This window comes from Sphaeramia orbicularis, chromosome 5, assembly GCF_902148855.1.
Source record: "Sphaeramia orbicularis chromosome 5, fSphaOr1.1, whole genome shotgun sequence".
Taxonomy (NCBI): domain Eukaryota; kingdom Metazoa; phylum Chordata; class Actinopteri; order Kurtiformes; family Apogonidae; genus Sphaeramia; species Sphaeramia orbicularis.
The window spans coordinates 24,489,670-24,511,189 of NC_043961.1; the positions used below are offsets into that span (position 1 = coordinate 24,489,670).

A 21,520-nucleotide genomic window follows, 5' to 3' on the forward strand; every position below is an offset into this window, starting at 1 on the left:
CTTCTAAGTTTCCCTCCTCATGCCTTCCTCCTCTGTGCACCATTTCCAGTAAAACCATGTATCACAGTCCCATTGTCTTCCTCTCCTGCATCCTCCAAGTTTTCCAATGCCAAGTCTGTTGACTCAGCGGCTGCATAAATCTGCTGTTTGTGTTCCAATGTGCGCTTGGGTAAATTGCTCATGGCCAGGTCACAAACTTTGAATAGACAATATTTTGGTATTCAGTAAGAAGTCACAAGACCCACAAGTTAGCGTACATACAGACTCGCGGAAACACATGCTAGAGGCAGATGGTCCAACCTGTGGGCTTTCCACGGCCCATTTGTGGAGGGGCAATGCTTCACTGTCCGCCCTAACTGGGTCCACAACACACACAAACACACACTCGCTCACACATGCAGAGAGGGCCATAAATTTGAACCAGCACAATACATCCCCCGCAACGGACATAGTGGGAGTGACTGCTAATGCCAGAAAAACATACCAAGTCCCCGGGTTCATCTAGAGGTAAACCCCGATTCACACTCACAGGAGGGCATGTGACACTGTTCTCCTACAATAAAGGAACTTGGCAACATATGAAAGACTTCTTTTTGTCAGATTCTCCCAATTTTACTGTTGCAGCAAGTTGCAAATCCCACTTTCAACCGCGGATGGATTAGTGTATTATAGTTATTTATTTATTTGGTTGTTTAATACAGTTCCGATAGTCTAGCAAGTCATTCAAGCTTATATGCTTATGGGAAAACAATGAAGTCGGGTAAGTTGAGTCATCAGCGTTAGCTAATATAGAATTTTTAACCCATAAAGACCCAGTACTACATTTGTGTCAGCTCCCAAATGATTTTTTCTCTCTATTTAACTTTTCTTAAATGATTTATCACCAATTATTATAACCTCCTGAGATCCAGCAATGCTTTTTTGTGCTCTGTAGGGGATAAAACTTTGACAGTTTTACTTTTTAAAAAAATGCTGTCCATTGCAAAGCACATTCCATTAAAACATAAATAAAAATATAAAAATAATTTTAAAAAGGAATCTGAAAAAAACTGTTGCATTATGCAGTTTCCAATCAAGACAATTGTTTAAAATTAAAAAGCTGAAATTCTCCCTTTCCTGGGTCTCAAGAGGATATTATCCTCTGTATTAGAGCTGTACAATATATCGTATGACCATCGTCATCACAATGTACGTGTGCGCAATAGTCACATCGCAAGGTCCTGCAATGTAGGAGGCAAATGAACTCAACATGTTCTCATCTAAGTTCAACCTGGGTACCTGACACACACTGCGCAGCGATCCACCAATTACAATCGTTCTTAATCAGTTTGCTGAAGCAGACCACGCCCCTGCACATGAAGGGAGTTGCTGGTAACAACTTTGAAAAATGAGCAACAAGCAAGAGAAAATTGCCGAAAACGAAGACTTGGTGCCAAAAAGAAAAGCAACGTCAATTATCTGGAATTATTTCAGCTACAATAATAATAATAATAATAATAATAATAATATATCACACTTATATAACGCTTTTTTGGACACTCAAAGATGCTTATAAGGATGATATAGAAACCATGTTCTGTATTAACAGCGCCCTGCACCTGTTGCCACGACGAGAGGAAACACAACTAATTTGTTTCCCTATTTACGTCCACACCACACAGCTATTATATCCTCCTGAGTAGTTTTTCACATCGCAATATATATCACAGGGTTAAAAAAAATTGCAATGTCAGTTTTTTCCAATAACGTGCAGACCTGCTCTGCATTTTTTTCAGTGAAAGTCATGTATTTTCCCATATTTAATTAACTGATAATGTAGATGTTCATAAAAGTTCAGTTTAAAGGTGAAGGGTTTTATATCAAAAACAGAGAAAACTGAAGAAAAAGTGACATTTTCAGCAAAGATATCAATAACAGAATGAAAAAACAACTGTCTCCATCCACTGTCATTGATCGAACTCCATGGGTTTTACTGGTGAATCAATGTTGTAGAAGATGACTGTGTTTCCTTGTTCACTACAGAGCCTCTGAACATCCAAATGGGTCATATCTGAGGACCATGAAAAGATGACAAACTGTATTTTACACCAATTATTTCAACATACTGATAGTATTAAAGGTTCAGAAGTTATTAAACAGTTCAGATCAGTAGATGGTTTTGGTCACCAGTGGTTGTTTGGGGTCTTTATGGGTTAAGGTAAATATTATCATCAAGGATTCAAATTAACACAGAATAATAATTTTCACTGGAAGATGAAGAATCTATTTTGATAAATACAAAAAGGACCCTCTGTAAGCCCTCTAATACCTCACCTTAACTTCCCTCATCCTCATTTTTTTCCCTTCTCCTCCAGCTGCCCCTCTCTGTGTCTTTACCAACAGTTAAATTAACAGCTACTGAGGCCTTTATAGCTGCTAATTGGTGAGGTCTGACAGAGCTGTGCCCTCAATTTCCACCATCCCCTTGCTTTATCCATTTTTTTTTTTTCATTCTCTCTTGCCTAAAATCACATAGAACATATTCCGCAGCCCACGGCAGCCCTGATGAACACACATGCATTCAAAACCATGTCTGTGCTCCTTCTCGCGCGTACGCAGAACACTTTGTGATCATACACGCACAAATGCACAAATGAGAAGTAAGAAGTGTGACGCACATACAAACACACACACACACAAACACACACAGAGCGCTAACTCAGAGCTGAAGTCGAGAAGTCCCAGTGGGAAAAGCCACTTTCCGGAACATTTTACCCAATTTGCATTGCTCGTGGCTCCATTGCTCTCTCTGCAGAGAAGAGATGAGAATGAAGAAGTCACAGTGTATGTGTGTGTGTGAGTGGATGTATGTGTTGGAAGTCGTAACGTAAAGTCAGGGTTGAGAAATATGCATTTTCCAACACAAAACAAAAGAGTCTGTTTCTGTTTGTGCATTTTAAACAAGGCGTTCTTACTTGTGCATCCAGTCATTCAATACTCCATTTAGTTACTGAACTGTTTCAGTGAGGGATGCAGGTTTGACTGCTAATGAAATTGGCTCCATATAAATGTACTCCGAAAAGTCTCCCCCAATGATAAATGTTATACACATTCATATACACTCTTGGACTTAACAGACTAAACTGGATGTGAATCAGAAGACTATAAAAAGAGCACACAAACACACATTTTAGAACAGCCAAGGTTCCATAACATCAGGATGTGCCCCTTGTGGCTTTTACTAATCTACTGGGGGCCTTTTTTTTTTAAGATAACACACACACATATACACGCACACAGTGGGAGAGACTGATGCAGGACCAATGCATTAGAGAGATGATGCAATGAGAGGAGTCACAGCCGCAAGCAATCAGTCTGATTAAGTGTGCATGTGTGTCGCCTCTCCTCGGCTCTCATCTCCTTCTCCTCCACTCCAGCTCTCCTCCGTAATCCCTCACTCGCCTTCTTCCTCCGAGGAATTGGGTTGTTTTTCCAAGATTTGACATTGTATCATCTGGTTAGGTACACGTGGAAGTGAAGAGTGTGGCAAAACAAAAATATTGTTGGCAATTCATCAGAGAGCCCAAGAGGAGGATGGGGAGTTGAATAGGTGGAGGAAGAAAAGGGCGGATGGGGTGGTGTCAATTGGTAGGTGATAAACCTTTTATCAAATGTAGCAGGTAATGAATCCTTTAAAAAAAATAAATTAATTAAAAAAAAAGTAGCCGAAACATTAAGTCAGCCACAGACCATTTGACCACACTACTTACAATTTGGTCAGAGCACTGATTCCTAGTTTGCCAATTTCCATTAAAAGACTGGGAAATGAAGGGAGATTTAAGCCTTTCCTTACTCTCTTGTCATTGTGTGGTCATTACACTTTCAGCAAATAAACAACATTTAAAAAATTAATTGTCATTACCGCTTCACCTGATCCGTATTCGATGTTCCTGGAGGTCACCAACAATTACAACCCTACCTCTTTATCAGGAGCTTCAATCGAAAGCTAATTTCCCTTAAAGCTTGCCTCTTAACTCTAATCACCAGGGGGGACAAACAGAATCCAAGAGCTCCAGAGCCCAGCCTTCTTCCAGATTAACTCACCTCAGACCTTTCTCAATAACTCTAAGTGCCTTCCGGTTTTAATACTTCCCTTTGAGTGATGAAAATTAAAAAGACATAATGATGTAGCAGGGGGCTTATTTGTCATATGTGTTAAATTCATGGGAGGTGATGTGGAGATTGGTTAGGTCAGCGGTTCCCAACCTTTTTTGGCACATGACCACATTTTAACATCACAAATTTTTGGCAATCCCAGACATCAATCAAATTAATCAATTAATCAAACAAATTTTATTTATATAGCGCTAAATCATTACAAAAGTAATCTCATGACACTTTATATATCGAGCCGGTTGAAACCAGATATTCAAAATAGAGATTTTTTTGCTAAAATTAATTTGTTTTTGATCATGTAATAGTTTGCTATACTATGTTGCAAATAAACATTAATTTTAGATGATATTTAGTCTATATAATGTATATTATTATGGATGGAGGCAGAAAAGCAAGGTGTAGATTACAGCATAAAGTGAGAATTGTACTTTCCTTGGTCAGGATATGTACAGTCATTCCAGCTTGGATTTACAAGGCTGACAATTAATACTGAACAAAATAACTCAAACTATGAATTATGAAAGAGCTGCAGCATCTGAAACAACCACAATGAACATTTGAAAGATAAACAGTACCACAGTGCTTCAGTTTCAGCTTCAGAGTTTGTCATGTCTTGTATGTATGTGATTGTCTCTCTCGACTCACCATATATTTTTTATTAGTAACTTTCTTTTTTTTTTTTTTTTTTTTTTTGTAAATCAATTACTACAAATTTCAGGTGACCGCATTTGATTTTCAGGTGAACTCATGTGGGGTCCCGACCCCAAGGTTGAAAAACACTGGGTTAGGTTGTATGATACTGTGCACAAAGTATACCCTTAACCATAAAAATTTGATTTTATGTTAGTAAATTATGCAAGAAAATGTGTGGCATGAAGAAATACTAGTGTCAGTATTCACAAGGAGCACTGAATTTCACTGTGTTGCATTTACTTTTGAGGGCTACAGTGAAGAGATGTCTGAATATTTGTCATTAAACTACCTACAAGACACCAAGCCCTCTATAATCTGCTTTACAAGCGAATATACTGGTCATAAATACTATGCTTTATATTTATACAGCAGTAGAGATAGTCAATGGTAACAATGTGGCTTACGCCGCTGTTGTCAAATTACATTGTGAGATTCTTGACAGTGTCTCCTCCTGACACACAAACACACAGAAACAGTGTGATATAATCCTCAGAAGGTGAGCAGGGTTCGACTGCAGCTGTGCCACTTACTGCACATGAACTTTATCTGCCAGCTCTTCTCCATCTTTCTTATACACTTCATTCCCAGCGGCAGCCTTGACCCTCTTGCCTCCTCTTCACTCCGCTGCATCACTAAATGCAGCCATTTTGGCTCCCATAGGGCCCGTGATAGAGCATTGGTTGCCTCCCAGCCACATTCATACCACTGGGCCTGTAATGAAACTATGGATTTTCCATCGGAATCCTGACACTAACTGCCCGTTTGCTGTGCATGTAGTCTCTGCTGCACCAATGGAATACATACAGAAGAGAGGAGAGTCCAGGGAGGTAAAGAGAGTGCTGGCTGATTAAAGGGAATGAAGTCCAAAATGGAGCAACTCATTTAGAATAAAATTAAACTATTCCCGCATTATTAAATTTCACAGAATATTTACATTTCATTACAAGAAACTGGGAACATTTACATATTTTTTGTTAAGGTGAAGCGCTATAGGGGATGCATCATATTATATCATAGCAACTGAGAGCGTAGACTGAAATCTCTCCATGGCTACAGTGTTGTGCATGGATGAGCATGTGCACACAAACACAGAGCTCATCTGCGAGCGCACAAACATGAAGACAGAATGAACATGCCGAGGGAGTTAATGAACGCCTGTGCTGTCTCTGCACTTTTATCTCTCACACACATTTCTGTCTCTTTCTCTCCCTCTACCAAAGACACACAAACAGACACACATGCACACACACATGCACACACATGGGGGTAAACATGACCTACAAGCCCACTTATTTCCAACCCCAGCTCAAACTGCACTCCCAGCACTGCGTTATGTGCGCTACTCCAACATTCAGCAATGTTGCAGCAACCCACTTTTAATGTTGTGACTGTGTTCAAATCCCCAGCCTCTACCACGAACATCAATGCTCCCTGTGACTCTTTTTTTTTTTTTTCTTCTTCCTCATTCCTGCTCTTCCTCACTATTGCCAACCATGGCTGCCCTGACTACTGTTGCCATGGCAACCAAGGAGGAGGCCCGCCACTGAGGGATTTGGAGACAACTTGAAGTAAAGACCCCTATGTTATTGGAGTCTTATTATTGGGTGTGTGCGCTTGTGTGTTTATTGTTGTACTCTTCCTCACAATACTAAAACGGGCCTCTGTGGGGGGGCAGTGGGACAGCTGACAAAAAAAGAAAAAAAAACCAAAATAAGGGAGGACACATACACGTTTGGAGAAAACAGATCTATGCACATATTTGATGCTATACCTGTCTTTGATTTAACTATGAAACAATAAACTGGGAAATGAGTGAGAATGAGTGAAAAAACAGAAAGAAAAGGAAGGAGGAGGAGGAAGAGGGCTGTTCACCTTCTGCTCTCTCAATCCATGTTGGCCCTATCCTATCCAAGGTTATCAGTAATCCAATAGGTTTGACTGGAAGTAGGCAACATTCAGAGACAGCCATTATCCTGAAAGCAGAAACATCCGGAAGGAATTCCTACAAAGTGGCACAGCATCCTGTTTCTCTAAGGCAGGATGAAGGATTTCCACCCTTCCAAACTCTTTTTTTTTTATCTCTTCTACCTGCTTCTCTTTTACCTTGGCAACATTTATGCATTTAATGGCTTGGCTTGAGTACATATGTGCAAACTTGAATGAGTTGCAAATCCAGACTTGGGAACTTGTCCTAAAAATACCTTGAATGCCACACTACAGCAGTGTTCAGCCCTTCCGATAAGTCACACACATCTATAAACAGACACATATATACATCAAGGCTGAAGTGAGAGGGTCTACTGTTATTTCTGGGCCACTAGTTCCCTACCAGCGACCCATAAATAGACAGCACAAGGCTCTTATGGATGATAACACATAGCTGGGAATCCTTAGGCTAATGCTGCCAGCAGACTGAAGATGCAGCATTAGCTTTGAGCAGCAGTTTGTTACGTATATAAGGTTGGGTTACACTTATACTTCATTCAACTAATGAAAGATAATTTAATCCCCATAGAAATCCTCTAAAGAGGATTTTAAGCCTGTTTGCAGCACAAGAGGTCTATGATACTTTGTTAGAAGGACACATAATGTATGGCATCTTAAGTCTGCACATGCAAACAGTATCGTTGCCTGTAGTTCATGTAGCCTGATGCACGTCTTTGTATGTGTGCGTCTGTTCTCATGTTTCCTGCCTGTTTTCCCTGCTTGTGTGTGCTTGCCTTTGTTAATGAGTGTGTGTGCGTGTCTCGTAGCGAGTGTGCGTTTGCAGTCTGTCTCTGGGGACCCCGTTTGTGGTGCTTTAATTAGCTTAATCCACCAGCAACACATGGATGGAGGAGTGGAGAAGGAGAAGGTGGTTGAGGGAGAGAGGGAAGGGGAGACAGAGGAGAAGCTTCCCCCCTTTATTGCTATTTGTTACTCCTCTGCAGCAAACACACACACACACATACACACACAGACATCATCACCACCCTTCTATCTTGGCTCTTGGCAGTGGCAGTAGCTGGCCAGACTACTGTAAAACCCGCAGGGAAGAGGAAAACTGCCTCCGAAATGGCCACATGTGCTGTCGGAGGCCAACTAAACCATTTCCAGTGAGACACTACACTCAAACGGTAGCCAAGCTAAATGACCAATTAAATATAATACTGAGGGCTTAATTGGTGTTAGCTGATTTAGGATGACACTGGGCAATTAATGTTATAGAGAAGATATGGACAAACCTAATGGGGGCCGTCTGTGTACCACTGTATGTTAATTAGGTAACTGAAACCGATATATGTGGCCAAGACAGTTTTAGGAACAAAAAAGAAATAGTAGAGATAGATGGTGTGGGTCTGGTTTAAATGAAGCAGGTAAAGTAAGAATAATAAGGTAGGAGGAAGTGAGGGTTAAAAGAGAATGGGTGGGAAAGGAGTAAAAGTAAGGGCTGAGGAGGGAGGGAAAGAAAAGAAGATGCACAAACAAATGCTTGTCTTGGGAATAGATGCAATCAACTCAGTCAGTCAGCTAATGACTAATTCCATTGAGAAAGGAGGGGAGCAGACAGGGAGTAGCTATGGTGTGAGTGAATCAAACAGAGAAAAACAGAGGGGTAGGGCGAAGAAAGACTTGAACTGAAGAGGGAACCGGAGACAGACAGGGGGAAGAGAGATGGATGCAGACATGACTAATTAAAGACTCCATCGGTTCGAAACATTTGAACCAGAGGAACGGATGGATAAATATTTTACCGCACGAGACGAGACGATGAGCCGTTCTCTGTCTCTCAAATTTAAGATACTACGAATGCAAAGATGTGAAAGAAGAATGCAGGGGTAGGTGGCGAAAAAGAAATGAGCCTCTGTGAGCACGCAAACACACTCTGAGCCCAGTGAGTCTCCTTTTAAATGCCTAATTCTTCATTTTTAAGGGCTTAGCAGATGGAAACGGTAAAGCCACAAGGTCAGTTGCACCAATAATAAAGCCATTAGCTGTTTCTTTGCTAGTTCCCCTGATGCTAAAAGGAAGAGCCTTGGCCACTGCTGGAACAACAGTTACTCCTCTTAATTAGCAGTAAATGAAATCTCATCTCAGTAATTAGACAGGACTTGCTGCCCTGCGCACTAGAACTAATAATATACAGGCAAAAAGAAACCAAAGTAAGTTCACTTTAGCTAACTGTTACGCTTAAAGATTTGCTAAAGGCATTGGTGCAGCATGCAGGACTGGCTTTCCGCTTGACTATCACCATCTCTAACATTAATAGGATTAGCCACAGGGTCAGGGCAATATGGATGGTACTGGTCAGGGACTAAGTGCGGACTAAAACCAGGCAAGCTAGGGGCAAGTTACCGAGCCAGCTGAGATAGACTCTAAGCTTCAGGCTGAAGCTATTTCCACTCGGGGGTAAGGGCAAAGGGGGAGGGGGGTAATTAGTTAGATAGCAAGAAATGCCACCATGCTGTGCCAGGAGGATGAGCACAGGGAGCTGGTGCATTTCAAGTTGTTTTTGTGTGTATGTGTGTGTCTCTCGCAGGAGTTTCTGGTGTGTGTGTGTGGGTGTGTCTGTGGGAGAGACAGTGTAGACCTGAAATACTCCAGAAGCATACAATAACCATGAGATGATACAGACATCCACAATCATAGTAAAGCACACACAGTGGTAATGCTCGTTTCTGTATGGATTGTATGCAAATGTATGCAGGTGCATCTTTAGGTATACAAATGAGTGTTTCTTCATACACATAAATGTTAATCATCTTAACATCACTAAACCAGAGGAACTAATCAAAAACAATCTATTAAGAATCTATTAACATGGCAGTGGGTAATCTGATAAGCTGGCTACAGTCACTTCCCATAGGAGAGTGTGTGCATGTGCATACTGCGTACATTCTTCACACTAGATTAACTAATTTGATAGTAACACATATTTACACTCATTTACACTTGTCATTTGGTGTAATGGAGATGAAGAAGCTCCTCACATCCTGTTATTTACAGAGATTTAAGAAAAGTACTGAAGTGCTGTGTCTGCGGGTGTGTCTCTCTAAACAGTTGATCATTCTTGCCACTTAATGGCTGAGGGGTTGTGTAGCTTCCACGTGTGGTTGTTAAGGGCTTGTGGAGAGCTGCACAGCCATTTGAAGACTGTCTCCTCTAAGCCAAGACTATATGCTGTGAACTGCTGGGCTTAATTGCAAGGAAATGAGCGTACAAGAGACGTGGTATGTGCGACTGTGTGTGAGACACAGCCACTGTGGGCCAAAGGTAATCTATGCCTGCTGTGCCACTCATGCCCAGCCCTCTGGACACTGCGCTGCCGTCCAACGCGCCCCAGTGTGAGTCCAAGTTTGCATATACAGCACCTGCATGCATGCACTCATTTTGGCTTGTTAGCTTGAGATATGACATCCCCTCTGATGTTGTGCATGTGTGTGTGTGTGTGTGTGTGTGGTTGTGTGTCTTGCCAGGAGTGAGAGCGCCCATGGAGCTTTGGCGTTGTTCCATTCACCAGGTGTGCTGTTGGCATGGACACAGCAATGCCAGGACTTCTCCACTCGCTACACTTCCCTTTTTACAGACACAGAATCTCTCATGTCAACATCAGGGACCGTGTTTTGTAATGCCAAAATAATTATGTTGACTGAGTGAATATTTGAAACCTATTTGTTTTCACTGCATCAAGCTTAATCCACTATACAGCCATGACCTAGAAGGCTGGAGAGTTGGCTTGTGACTGAAGGGTCACTGGTTCGATTCCCCGGACTGCCAGACAAAGTTGTTGACTGACGTGCCCTTGAGCAAGGCACTTAACCCCACATTTGCTGCCTGGGCACTTGATATGGCAAGTCCGCAGCTGTGGTGCGTTCCTATATGTTCTAGTAATAGGTTAAAAGCAGAAGTTCGATTTCAGTGTATGGTGCATGTAGGGTTGCCAACTCCCTGAAAAAAAAAAATCAGGGACACCTCACCAGCTGACCCAATTGCCTTTATTTTGCCTTTTTTGTGTGTTTAAAAAAGTGTGTCCCTTTTCAGCTCAATACAGGATGCGTACTTTTGTTTCTAAATACGGGATGATTCCTTTTTTCAATGGACGGTTGGCAACCCTAGGTGTATGTCTACTGTATACTGACAATAAAGAAACTTAATCTAATCTATTCGCTTTCCAAAACTACAACATTAATTTGAACACTTCATTTCAGTGGAAGGAACGCCTTCACTGCTTAACAAGGCTTCTGCTGTGATGCAAGATATAAGAGCACGTTCTGGAAAACTCCATCAGTGCTGCATCTGCTTAAAATTCTCAATATTTTTAAAGTTTCCTCACTGAATACTTAAGACAAATGCTCATTTTAGTGGCAGAACTACACCAAGGTATTACTCTTGAATTCACTGGGCTTGAATTTATGATAGTTTGAGTCACTTATATCGTAGCTTTACAGAACGCTTTGTAACAGCTGAACGGGCTTCATTCCTTCGCAGTGTGAATCTCTGCACTCTCCGCTTATTTTAAGTTTGTGTTTATCAGGGAAGTGTGTTCGAACAACGGGGAATTTGTGTTCATGTGGTGTTGTGACTGTTACACTGATTACAGAGGGTTACAGGGTTCGCCTCCCCCTCTCATTGTATTTTTCATTCTATACCGCTGACAGCTCGGTTGTATAACTAAAACTAAAAGGCCGTATGTGCAGGTATAGTGAGAATAACACTGTAAACACTCAACAAGTAAAAGACTCATAACTTTACACACATATGATTAAAAACTGGGATTCTTTGATCTTCTATTCTGAGATGTCTAATGGAGATGACCTAAAAAACAGTCTGGCCTAGTCTTCACTTGGATCATGTGAGCACCCCAGCTTGCATCCAGACTTCTTCTAATCTTCCCTTAAAAATGGATTCTAGCATGGCACATTTATTATTCATCTCCCTCTGTCTTTCTTGTCCTTATGTCTCCTTTTCTCCCAGCTTCATCACCATTTCTCCCTCTTTCTCGCATCTCCTCTTTACTTTGCCTCATTAACCCCTGGTAGTAGTGAATTAGGATGGGAACGCGGAGGTAGTGAATGAGTGCCGTGCGGTGCAGTCACACACTGTTGGACCAGGCTAAAGTGCATTAGCGCTGAGATTATCAAGGACTGAACTCTCCTCATCAATGGTATTCGCGAACACAGGGGCCACACTGTAACTTTCACAGTGATTAGCTTTGAACGCTTATGCACAACGATGGGGAAATCAATAGACTGTACCTCATCTTAAGAAGGGCTATTTGTTAAAATTTAAAACTTCCAGCAATTCATAGGGTCCCTTAATGTCGCCAGTGCTTGTTAGTAAGGTAAGAAATATGGATCATTATGCCAGATGAGGTGCGGAGTTAGAGATACTGGTTTAATGAGCCTGCGTGGGTGGATTCGTATGTGTGTGGAAGATGGGGTGGCATTACATCTTTTAAGAAGACCCCTCATTACTGTCTCCCCTTACAACCTAAGTGCTAAAACCCATTTTCCGAGATGTGAAAGTGTGTGCTTATACATGCAAACTTCTCACACATACGTAGTTTGTCTATATTCTGTGTGTGCATTCTTCTCTTTAATGAGAAAAAATGATTAGAGAAAAATAGCGATCACCACGTTTCCACACGTACACAACACTCAACTATTATCAGGCAGAAGAATCTTTGATCACAGAAGGAGACAGCAAGACGGAACGTAAAAAGAGAATCTGTGAGCAGCAGATGAAACAGAGAAAATGAGAGAGGGAACAGAGGCGATGATGGATGGATTCCTTTTACTAATTCATAACTGTGGTTTTACACAAGCTTTTTACATTAGAATGGAACTTATGGATGCCTTTTAGACATTTTTTAAGCTCATAAAATAATGTAATATATATAGGATTTTCTCACTTGCCCTAAAAATCAGAGGTGGCAGCCCCCATGAATGCTTAAATATGTCTCTGTGAGGAAAATATGTGTTCAGACAGAACAAGTGTGTGTCCATGGGGAGATGCTTTACGTTCTGTTAGGTTCACTGTAGCCACACAAGAGGACATTCCAACAGATGGGAGAAAGATGAAGCCTGGCAATAATGAGAGATAATTGATATTTGCATGCTTCAGTAGGGCGCACACATGCACAGATAGTCACTGATCCAAATCTGAGAAGAAAAAAAAGCAGCAGTTTTCCTGCAGATACACCAACACATGGTCACCCTGACTTCAGCTATAGTAGCTGTGACTGTTATGACGCAGACTGAAGCATATGAGTGAAGCCTTTATGGCATAAATAGTTACAGGAGGCTAGCTGGCCAGCTCCCCGATGTGATTTCATGCTACGTTGCATGCTAAGAGAAGGTTCTTTTGGTGAGAAAGGATAAGATAGACTGTATATGCTTGAGTTGTCACACAAATTATGGCTTAAGTGGCCTGTATATAATAGGGAAAAGCCATTTAAAAGCTGTGTTGTCAGGAAGAAGAAGAAACCACTGAGGAAAATGACACATTTTGCTGTTAATTTGAGAACATCCTGATAAGATTGGATGACTGATGGAGCTCTGGGAAATGGCTAAATTAAGTGGAAAAAGAGTATTGAATGCAGAGTGTAAGTTATCCGTTTTGTCTTGAAGACTCCAGCTTCTCTTCCTTCCAAACAAATCTGATCCCTATCGTCCTTCTCTCCATCTCCTCTACGGCTGTGTATGTGTGTGACCACATGCAGTTTTGTGAACTAATGACCGAGGGCCACCAAACGCCTGCACAATGCGGGCCTCTGTGCTGCTGCCCGGCCCAAACAACTCGTGGTTCAGCTGGCTGAGCCAAATGATAACACAAACCCCACACAAACACAGGAAAGGAAAGTCACTACATCAGATTTTCCGATTTTAGATTTTCATCTCATAAAGCACAAAGATAAATACATACAGAGAGAACAAAGCATTTCTTTGTTATTGTACATTTTTGACTAATTTAATGGTCAAATGTTACTGATGTACTTCCGCAGTGTTGATTTGGTGTTTTTTGGTAAAGGTCCTGTCTGTTAAGTCTGGGAGGTGGACTTACACACACACACATATATATATATATATATATATATATATATATATATATATATATATATATATATATATATATATATATATATTATATATATACACACACACACAGGGGAGTTGGACAGGGCAGCATTATTCACCAGTGGAATAATAATCATCAGTCAATTAGGCCGTGACACCGGCAATCCCAGTGGAATACATCAGTGACTTAACACTGCTACATACACACAGAAAAGACAAACTGCCACTTGTTATTAACCCCTTGCATCCCAGGTGACCAAACCACCAAGAAAACACAGTACAAGTGACAAATACAAACCTCTAAAACTGAATTCTAGAATAAATACCTCTGAGATGGGGGTGAGTGATTTAACAAATCAGAATTTTTGGATCATCTGTTTTCTGAGGAATCACAGAAATATTGTCATTAAATTAGCAAAGCACAGATGCCAAGTAATCCTGTGCAGTTAATTATTTTTAAAGAGGTCAAATAACAGTATAATTTTTGTATTGTGTTGTAGAGCGTTGCTTTACTGGTCATTTGTTGCATTACTATTGCTTGATTAGCACATTTCCTGAAGTCTATATATGATGATTCGTAAGTGCCAGAAGTGTTAAATTAGCCAACTTTTACTTGCTGGAGTTTTTATTATTTTAGTGTTACTGAAGAAAAAAAAGAGCACTTCAAACAGTGCAGAAATAAAGTCACTGTGAACTGCTGTTCCAGCTGCAGAACTCCCACATGCAGTAATTCTGATTTACACAGATCTTTTGCTGTAGCAACAGTGCACAAACAATAGCGAGAGTATAAATGTTTTCAGTTCATTACAAAACTGTGGTGAGACAAATTAGACTATGGCAGGACAAAACAATCTAGGTAATTAATAGGAAACAGTGAGAGCTGTCACAGCTATATGGTGAACAGAGGAAAAAGTGGACATACTGTTTACTTCATCAGTGGGCAGATTTACTTTAGTTTTCTTCAAGTTATTGTCTAAATAAAGTCACTGCACTAGGTCTTCAAAAACATGTATTAACATGTGGCTGTGACTAACCAGCATTGTAACTCAGATCATGGACAGTAGTAGTGGTAGTAATTTATTCATCCATTTAACAGAACATAATATATACATACATTCCATTTGGATTTCTATATTAAATATCGATGAAAAGGTGTAGGCTGATGCAACAGCTTATTTTTGCCTACCTTTTTTACAAGAAGGGAAGTTGCAGAGACAGAACAAGATGGCACAGTTTTAAACATTAATATAAATAAACAAATTATTTAAATCTAAGCAAAATCTTAGATTTGTACTGATAATTGGCTTACTTTATCCTAATATTTTAGATTTATTGAATACCTTAGTTTTAAACATCCTTTTAAATTTAGTGACCGATTTAATTCTTTATCAAGGATTTCCATAAGTTTACTCCAATTACAGATACACATTTGCCTTTTGTGTTGGCAAATGCATAATTTTACCTGAAAAGACTGTCATAAGAGCTATTAACCAGTCCTACACAATTATATTCATTCCTTTTAAAAAATATGGTATTACTGCTTGTGACATTATTTCCATCTGTCCTTGCCATCATCAGGGTTTGTGTCATTGATCCCCAAATACGATGAATGGACAGTGGGCAGCACCTCCACACACACCTGAGCCTGGCACAGTCACAATGGACACACAGCGGGCACTGGGGGCTCCAACCACCTGGCACACTGGCCACATACAAACAGCAGATGGCTCGCATTGGACCCCGACGGAGGGCGCAGCTGAGGAATCCTCAGTCATGTCTGCGTGCAAGTCTGTGTTTGTGTGTGCAATATCCAAAAAGAGAACAAAAAAAAGCACTTTATATTAGTATCGCACTATCGACAAGAACACACTTTTTGAGCCGATCCCCTCTGAACACCTACTGAGACGTCCAATATACTGTGGGTGTGCATGTGTGTGTGGGTAATGATGCATGGCCTTTCTTTGTCAATGTTCAACAGTGCTTCAGGATACAGAAGTGGCCCAGACAAGTCGTCCAAGTCACTTCACTTGGCTGTTTTTCTGGTCCATCTGCTGAGCGCTTTACCACTCAGACAGAGGTGACTTAGCTGTTTCAGAAGAACAGATGAAAGAGTGGAAGTGAGGTACGGTACATCATGTAAAGTCAGTCCGCTGACAGATGAACACAGACGCTAAGTGACCAACGACAGGATGAGCCAAGCGGACAGAGATAATGAAGCAGTCAAAGGGAAAACGGACGCTTTTAATCCTAAATATTAAGTGCAGCGGCCGGCCGGTCCACTGCTGTGTCCTTGACCACAGCGGCATCCTGATGACCGCTGGAATGAGTTAATCACACCCGTGGACGTCACCTCTCTTCATCACTTCCTCTTGGTGCTTTTCACCCTATCTGCTTCATCTTCCTATCTCCCTTGCTCTCCCTGTATCACTCCTATCTATGTTCCATCAAACTAGGACTCATTAGTAAAAGCTTCCCCTGTGAAAGAGTGTGTGTGTGTGTGTGTGTGTGTGTGTGTGTGTGTGTGTGTGTGTGTGTGTGTGTGTGTGTGCGTGTGTGTGTGTGTGTTTGTGTGGCCAACAGAGCTCAGTGGGACTTCATTAGTGCATTAAACATGTTGTTTATGTCACTGTTTTGTTGCTGTGGACAACCTTGAGAGGTTGAGTCAGGAGAAGTTAGTTAAAAATAGATCAAACGATATCAAAGCACTTCAGATCCAACCAAGTCACAAATTAAATGGTGTAACAGGTTAAATAACATAACTTAAGACGTTTCGAGGGACCATAATGGGGAAAAAAAAGGCACATCCAGGCTGTTTATCATTACCTATGCACCCATGATGATAATGTTTTGTTTTGGTTTTATTTTTGTTGTTTTTGTGTGTGTATGTTTTACCTATTTTTAGAATAGAATAGAATAGCATAGCATAGCATAGCATAGAAGAGAAGAGAAGAGACTTTATTTGCCATTTGCACAGATACATCGCAGTATAGTTACATTGGAATTCTTGCACGTTTTAATCTCTCCTGCCTTTTAATGTGTGACTTTCACTAGTAATTTTTTTCTGTGCTATATTCTTTTCTAAATATTTCCCAAAAAATAACGTAACAAGACGTTTCTAAGGACCATAATGGGGAAAAAGGCACATTCAGGCTGTTTATCATTACCTATGCACCCATGGTGATAATGTTTTATTTGTGCATTTCACCTTTTTATAGAATAGAATAGAATAGAATATATTTACCATCTGCACAGATACATCGCAGTACATGTACATTGGAATTCTTGTGCATTTTAATCTCTTCTGCCTCTTAATGTGTGACTTTTACCAGTGATTTTTTTTGTGCTATATTCTTTCCTGAATATTTCCCAAAACCAGCTGCTTTGGAGTTTTCCATCAGAAACACAAGGCACACTAAAGAAGTGACAACTCTTTGCTGCGGTTGTTAAACACACACTGACATATTAAAGCAATGTACCACAGCATTGCCAGGTAATGTTCCGCACTCATACCTCAGCCTGGGTGCATAACAGCACTGACGAAAAGACACATGAGAATCAGTAAATAAATAAAGGGACTGTTGCCAAGCTAACTGAATGGGTGTCATTTTGACAAATGCACAACACTGAATCTTAGTCAACACTGTATTGTTTGTTGTCTCTCACTCCCTCATAAACACACGCACGTGCACGCACAAATCCATGGCATCACAAGCGAACACATCATTATGCGTACTGTGAGTGACAAACACACAAGCACTGCATGCATACACAAACACGCATTAAACGCACACAAACACACAGGCTGATTATACATTCATAATACTGAATGGATGACAGGTCTTGAGCAGTGCAGAGGGAAACGGGGGGAATTCTAATGAGCTACCATTTACCCCAAGAGCTCTGTCCTCCATAGACTGGATACACACTAACAAAGACATGGGACACAGGGACAAATGACACACAAGTAGAGTTTTACTGAAGTCAGCCTCAGTAGAGTAAAGAGGAAGTTTAAAGCTTATGTTGTGAGTTAGCTAAGGCCATACAAGACCAGAAAAAAAAAACAGACCTGGGACAGAACCAGCTAGAACTGATGGACAAACTGAGGTTGAGCTCTTGAACTGAAAGGAAAGACTGTGCATGATATTGGGACACAGCAGTAACATTTTATGTCTAACGTGACTAACATGACATTGGATGAAGGAGTGGACAGGGACTAAACAGCTTGTTAAATGGAAAGGCTTTAACTCATAAAGACTCAGTGCTGCTTTTGTGGAAGTTCCCAAATGATTTTTTCTGTAGATGTAACCTTTCTTAAGTGATTTATCACCAATTATTAGGGTATTGTCCTCTGTATGTTGCATTCTTTTCAGTGAAAATCACGTGTTTTTCTATATTTAATTTACTGACCATGTAGAGGTTCATTAAAACTCATAGTAAGTTTAACAGTTATTAAATCAGAAACAGAAAACTGAAGAAAAAGGGTTTTTTTGAGCAAATATACCAATAAGTGATTGTAAAGACAAGTGTGTCCATTCACTGTCATTGATCCAACTCCATGGGTTTTACTGGTGAATCAATGTTGTAGTAGATAACTGTGTTTGTACATTCACTACGGAGCCTCTGAACGTCCAAATGAGTCATATCTGATGACCATGAAAAGATGACAAACTGTATTTTACTTCAGTTATTTACATGTATTAACAGGATTAATGGATCAACAGGTATTAAACAGTTTAGATCAGTAGATGATTTTGGTTGCCAGTGGCTGTTTGGGTCTTTATGGGTTAAAGAGGCTCTTGGAAGTTCTGTCAGAAATGGCTGTTTACGACTCAAATGGTGTTGCCTTCAGTTCATCTCAGTATAAAAAGTATGAGGGCAGTGCTTGGTGTAAACACATAACAGGCAGTCAGCATTTACATCTCACTCTAAAGTCTCAAAGCTCGAGTCATAAGATAATAAGGCTGAAAAATGTGTCACTAAATGCATTGAAGTACAACCCATATCTGTGTCCAGTGTGTTCCCACTGTGCAGGAATGACTCACATGCAGTTTCACAACTACAGCAACCACACAAAACAAAGCAAAAAACAACTCACAATAAAACAAAAAGGACAAAATACACCAAAATCAAGTCCTACCTTCTTCAGTTTTCCATTGCGTGTGCCAACAAAAGCCACTGTGTTGCCGCGGTAGTCGTATGCCGCCACCGAGGTCATGCCATCGTCTTTATCGATGAAGAGCGGCGTGCCCTCGATGGTGCTGGTTCCCCCAAGAGGCTGGTTGAAGTCCTGCCCACAGAAGTTATCATCTATCTGCAGAGGCTAGAAAAAGGAAGAAAAGACAACAATCAGACATGAGGCCAGAAAACAAAGAGCAAAATTGCTGATAATTTCATCCGTGACTCGCAGCATTGTTTATGGTGTGTTATTTTACAGTATTGATTTTGCACTTTATGCTGGGGAGGAGGTGATGAGCTGAGTGTTTTCTCCTCAGTAAAGGACATTCTTTTTAACCCATAAAGACCCAAACATCCACCATTGACCTAAAGCTTCTACTGATATAAAATTGTCAGTTAATTAAATACCTGTTAATCTACTAATGCTATCAAAATATGTAAATAATTGGTGTAAAATGCAGTTTGTCATGTTTTTATGGTCATCAGATATGACCCATTTGGACGTTCAGAGGCTCCATACTGAACATGAAACACTGTGATCTTCTGTAACATTGACTCACCAGTAAAACCCATAGTGTTTCACAAATGACAGTAGATGGAGATGCTTGTTTTATGTTCAGGTAATGATGTATTTTAACTGAAAAAAAATCACCTTTAACTCAGATTTCTCTGTTTTGATACAATAACCTTTGAATTTACTCTGAGCTTTTAATAACATCTACACAATCAGTAAATTGAATATGGGGAAAAATACTGGATTTTCATTGAAAAATGCAAAAAACAGAAGCTAATAATGTAATAAATGGTGATAAATCACTTGTGAAAGACAAAAAAAAACATCATTTGTGACAAAAATAGTTTGGGGTCTTTATGGGTTAAAGTGAGCAAGGTGTTTTTCTTATAATCAACATCATTTTCAGTATTTTTTTTTTTAAACAGTTGCATGAACAGTTAAAAACTAGAAACACAACAGCCCAGAGGCCAGTTTCCATCATCAGTGTTTGGACTTCATTCAATCAAACGTTAAAAGCAGTGGGAGTACACAGAGGGTTGTAGACGTATAAATGCTTTTACTTAAAAATCCATACGTTAATTCAATTTAGCAGTCTATTGAAAACCCCACTATTCATAATCACACTCCCCATTGTTCCAAAGTAAATTCCACCACAGAAAACTCTGAATAAACTCTAAAGTGTTCAGTCACGCCGGTGACATGGATGTAATGCTGTCGACCATGTGACAATATGTGGAGCATTCCAGTGTCACGAGGTCCCCATCGCCCTGGGCAGTCTACTGACCCATATGATGTTTTAACCAGTCACACACACATCTATATATATATATACACACACACACACTACAATCAGCTGCTGGAGTGGGGTTTAAGTGCCACAGACAATGACTGGTTTGTAAAACGTAACTTTTTTTTCGAAGCGTTTTCATCAGTGCTGATATTGATGAGTGTGTGCTATTGCACACATTCTCACAGTAAGTAAACCAAGTCGCAGCATGGCCTGATTATTTCCACTGACTATTAGATTTAATCAGTTAATTAGCTGAAAGGAAATTAAGAGACCACATTTTTTATATCTGGTCAATATCACCCTGGCATGTTCTATTTGTATACAATTTAATGACAAATCAGCTTTAAAATTTTACAGTTAACAATAGTTACTCGAGCATTAACGATACCTTTTCCACTGCTGCTTTAGTATTCGATTTGACACAGACAAAGTAGTGCGGGCAAAGGCATATGTATGTCAGACATGAGGTTGTCGACTGACTGCTAAAGTGTCGGACTGAATAGGCGTCAGTGTGAGTAAATCGGAACCTGCAGATGCACGTGTGTTAGTACACACATGCACACTTGGGTAGTGTGTAAATGGCGGTGTAATCCACAGTTTTATCACTACATCATCTGATTGATCCACACAGGAGAAAAGATAACACCCTCCCCCTCGCTCTCTCTCTCCCTCCCGATCTGCCTAAATTGCCTGCAGCTCAGCACACGTCAATAAGCCGTTATTCTGCCTTTTTCTACTTTCTCACTCTTTCTCTCCGTCTTCCAGCCACTACGGTAACAGAGCAAACATCAATATCCCCTCCCTGTCCTCTCCTACCTCTGTCCATCTAACCCTTCGCGCTTAATCGCTCTGTGTTTCTCTTTTCATCCATCCCTCCACACCAAGACTTCATCTTTCACCCACAACTCTCTGTCACTCATACACCTACTTGGGCCTATAGTATGTTATAGGAGTGTGTGTGTGTGTGTGTGTGTGTGGGGGGGGGGGGGGGGGGGGGTATCAACTCAAGCCAACAAAGGGCTTGGTCTCCTGATCTCAGCTTCTCCATTTCTGTCTAGGTGCACAAATGTCATGTAACAAAACAGTACAAGAAGAGAATAGACATTGTGTGTGTCTATGTATCGGAGTGTGTGTGTG

The 21,520-nt window shown here is 40.5% G+C and overlaps 1 protein-coding gene across 5 annotated transcripts in view; it reads right to left on the reverse strand.

Annotated features, from left to right (window-relative positions):
* The window catches only part of plxna1b (plexin A1b), a 215,410-nt gene that overhangs the window by 137,077 nt on the left and 56,813 nt on the right, over positions 1–21,520 (reverse strand). For all 5 annotated transcript variants that reach the window (XM_030133610.1, XM_030133611.1, XM_030133608.1 and 2 more), the window contains one exon: positions 19,042–19,224. In XM_030133610.1, the coding sequence (XP_029989470.1) occupies positions 19,042–19,224 (183 nt within the window). The remainder of the gene's footprint in view (positions 1–19,041; positions 19,225–21,520) is intronic.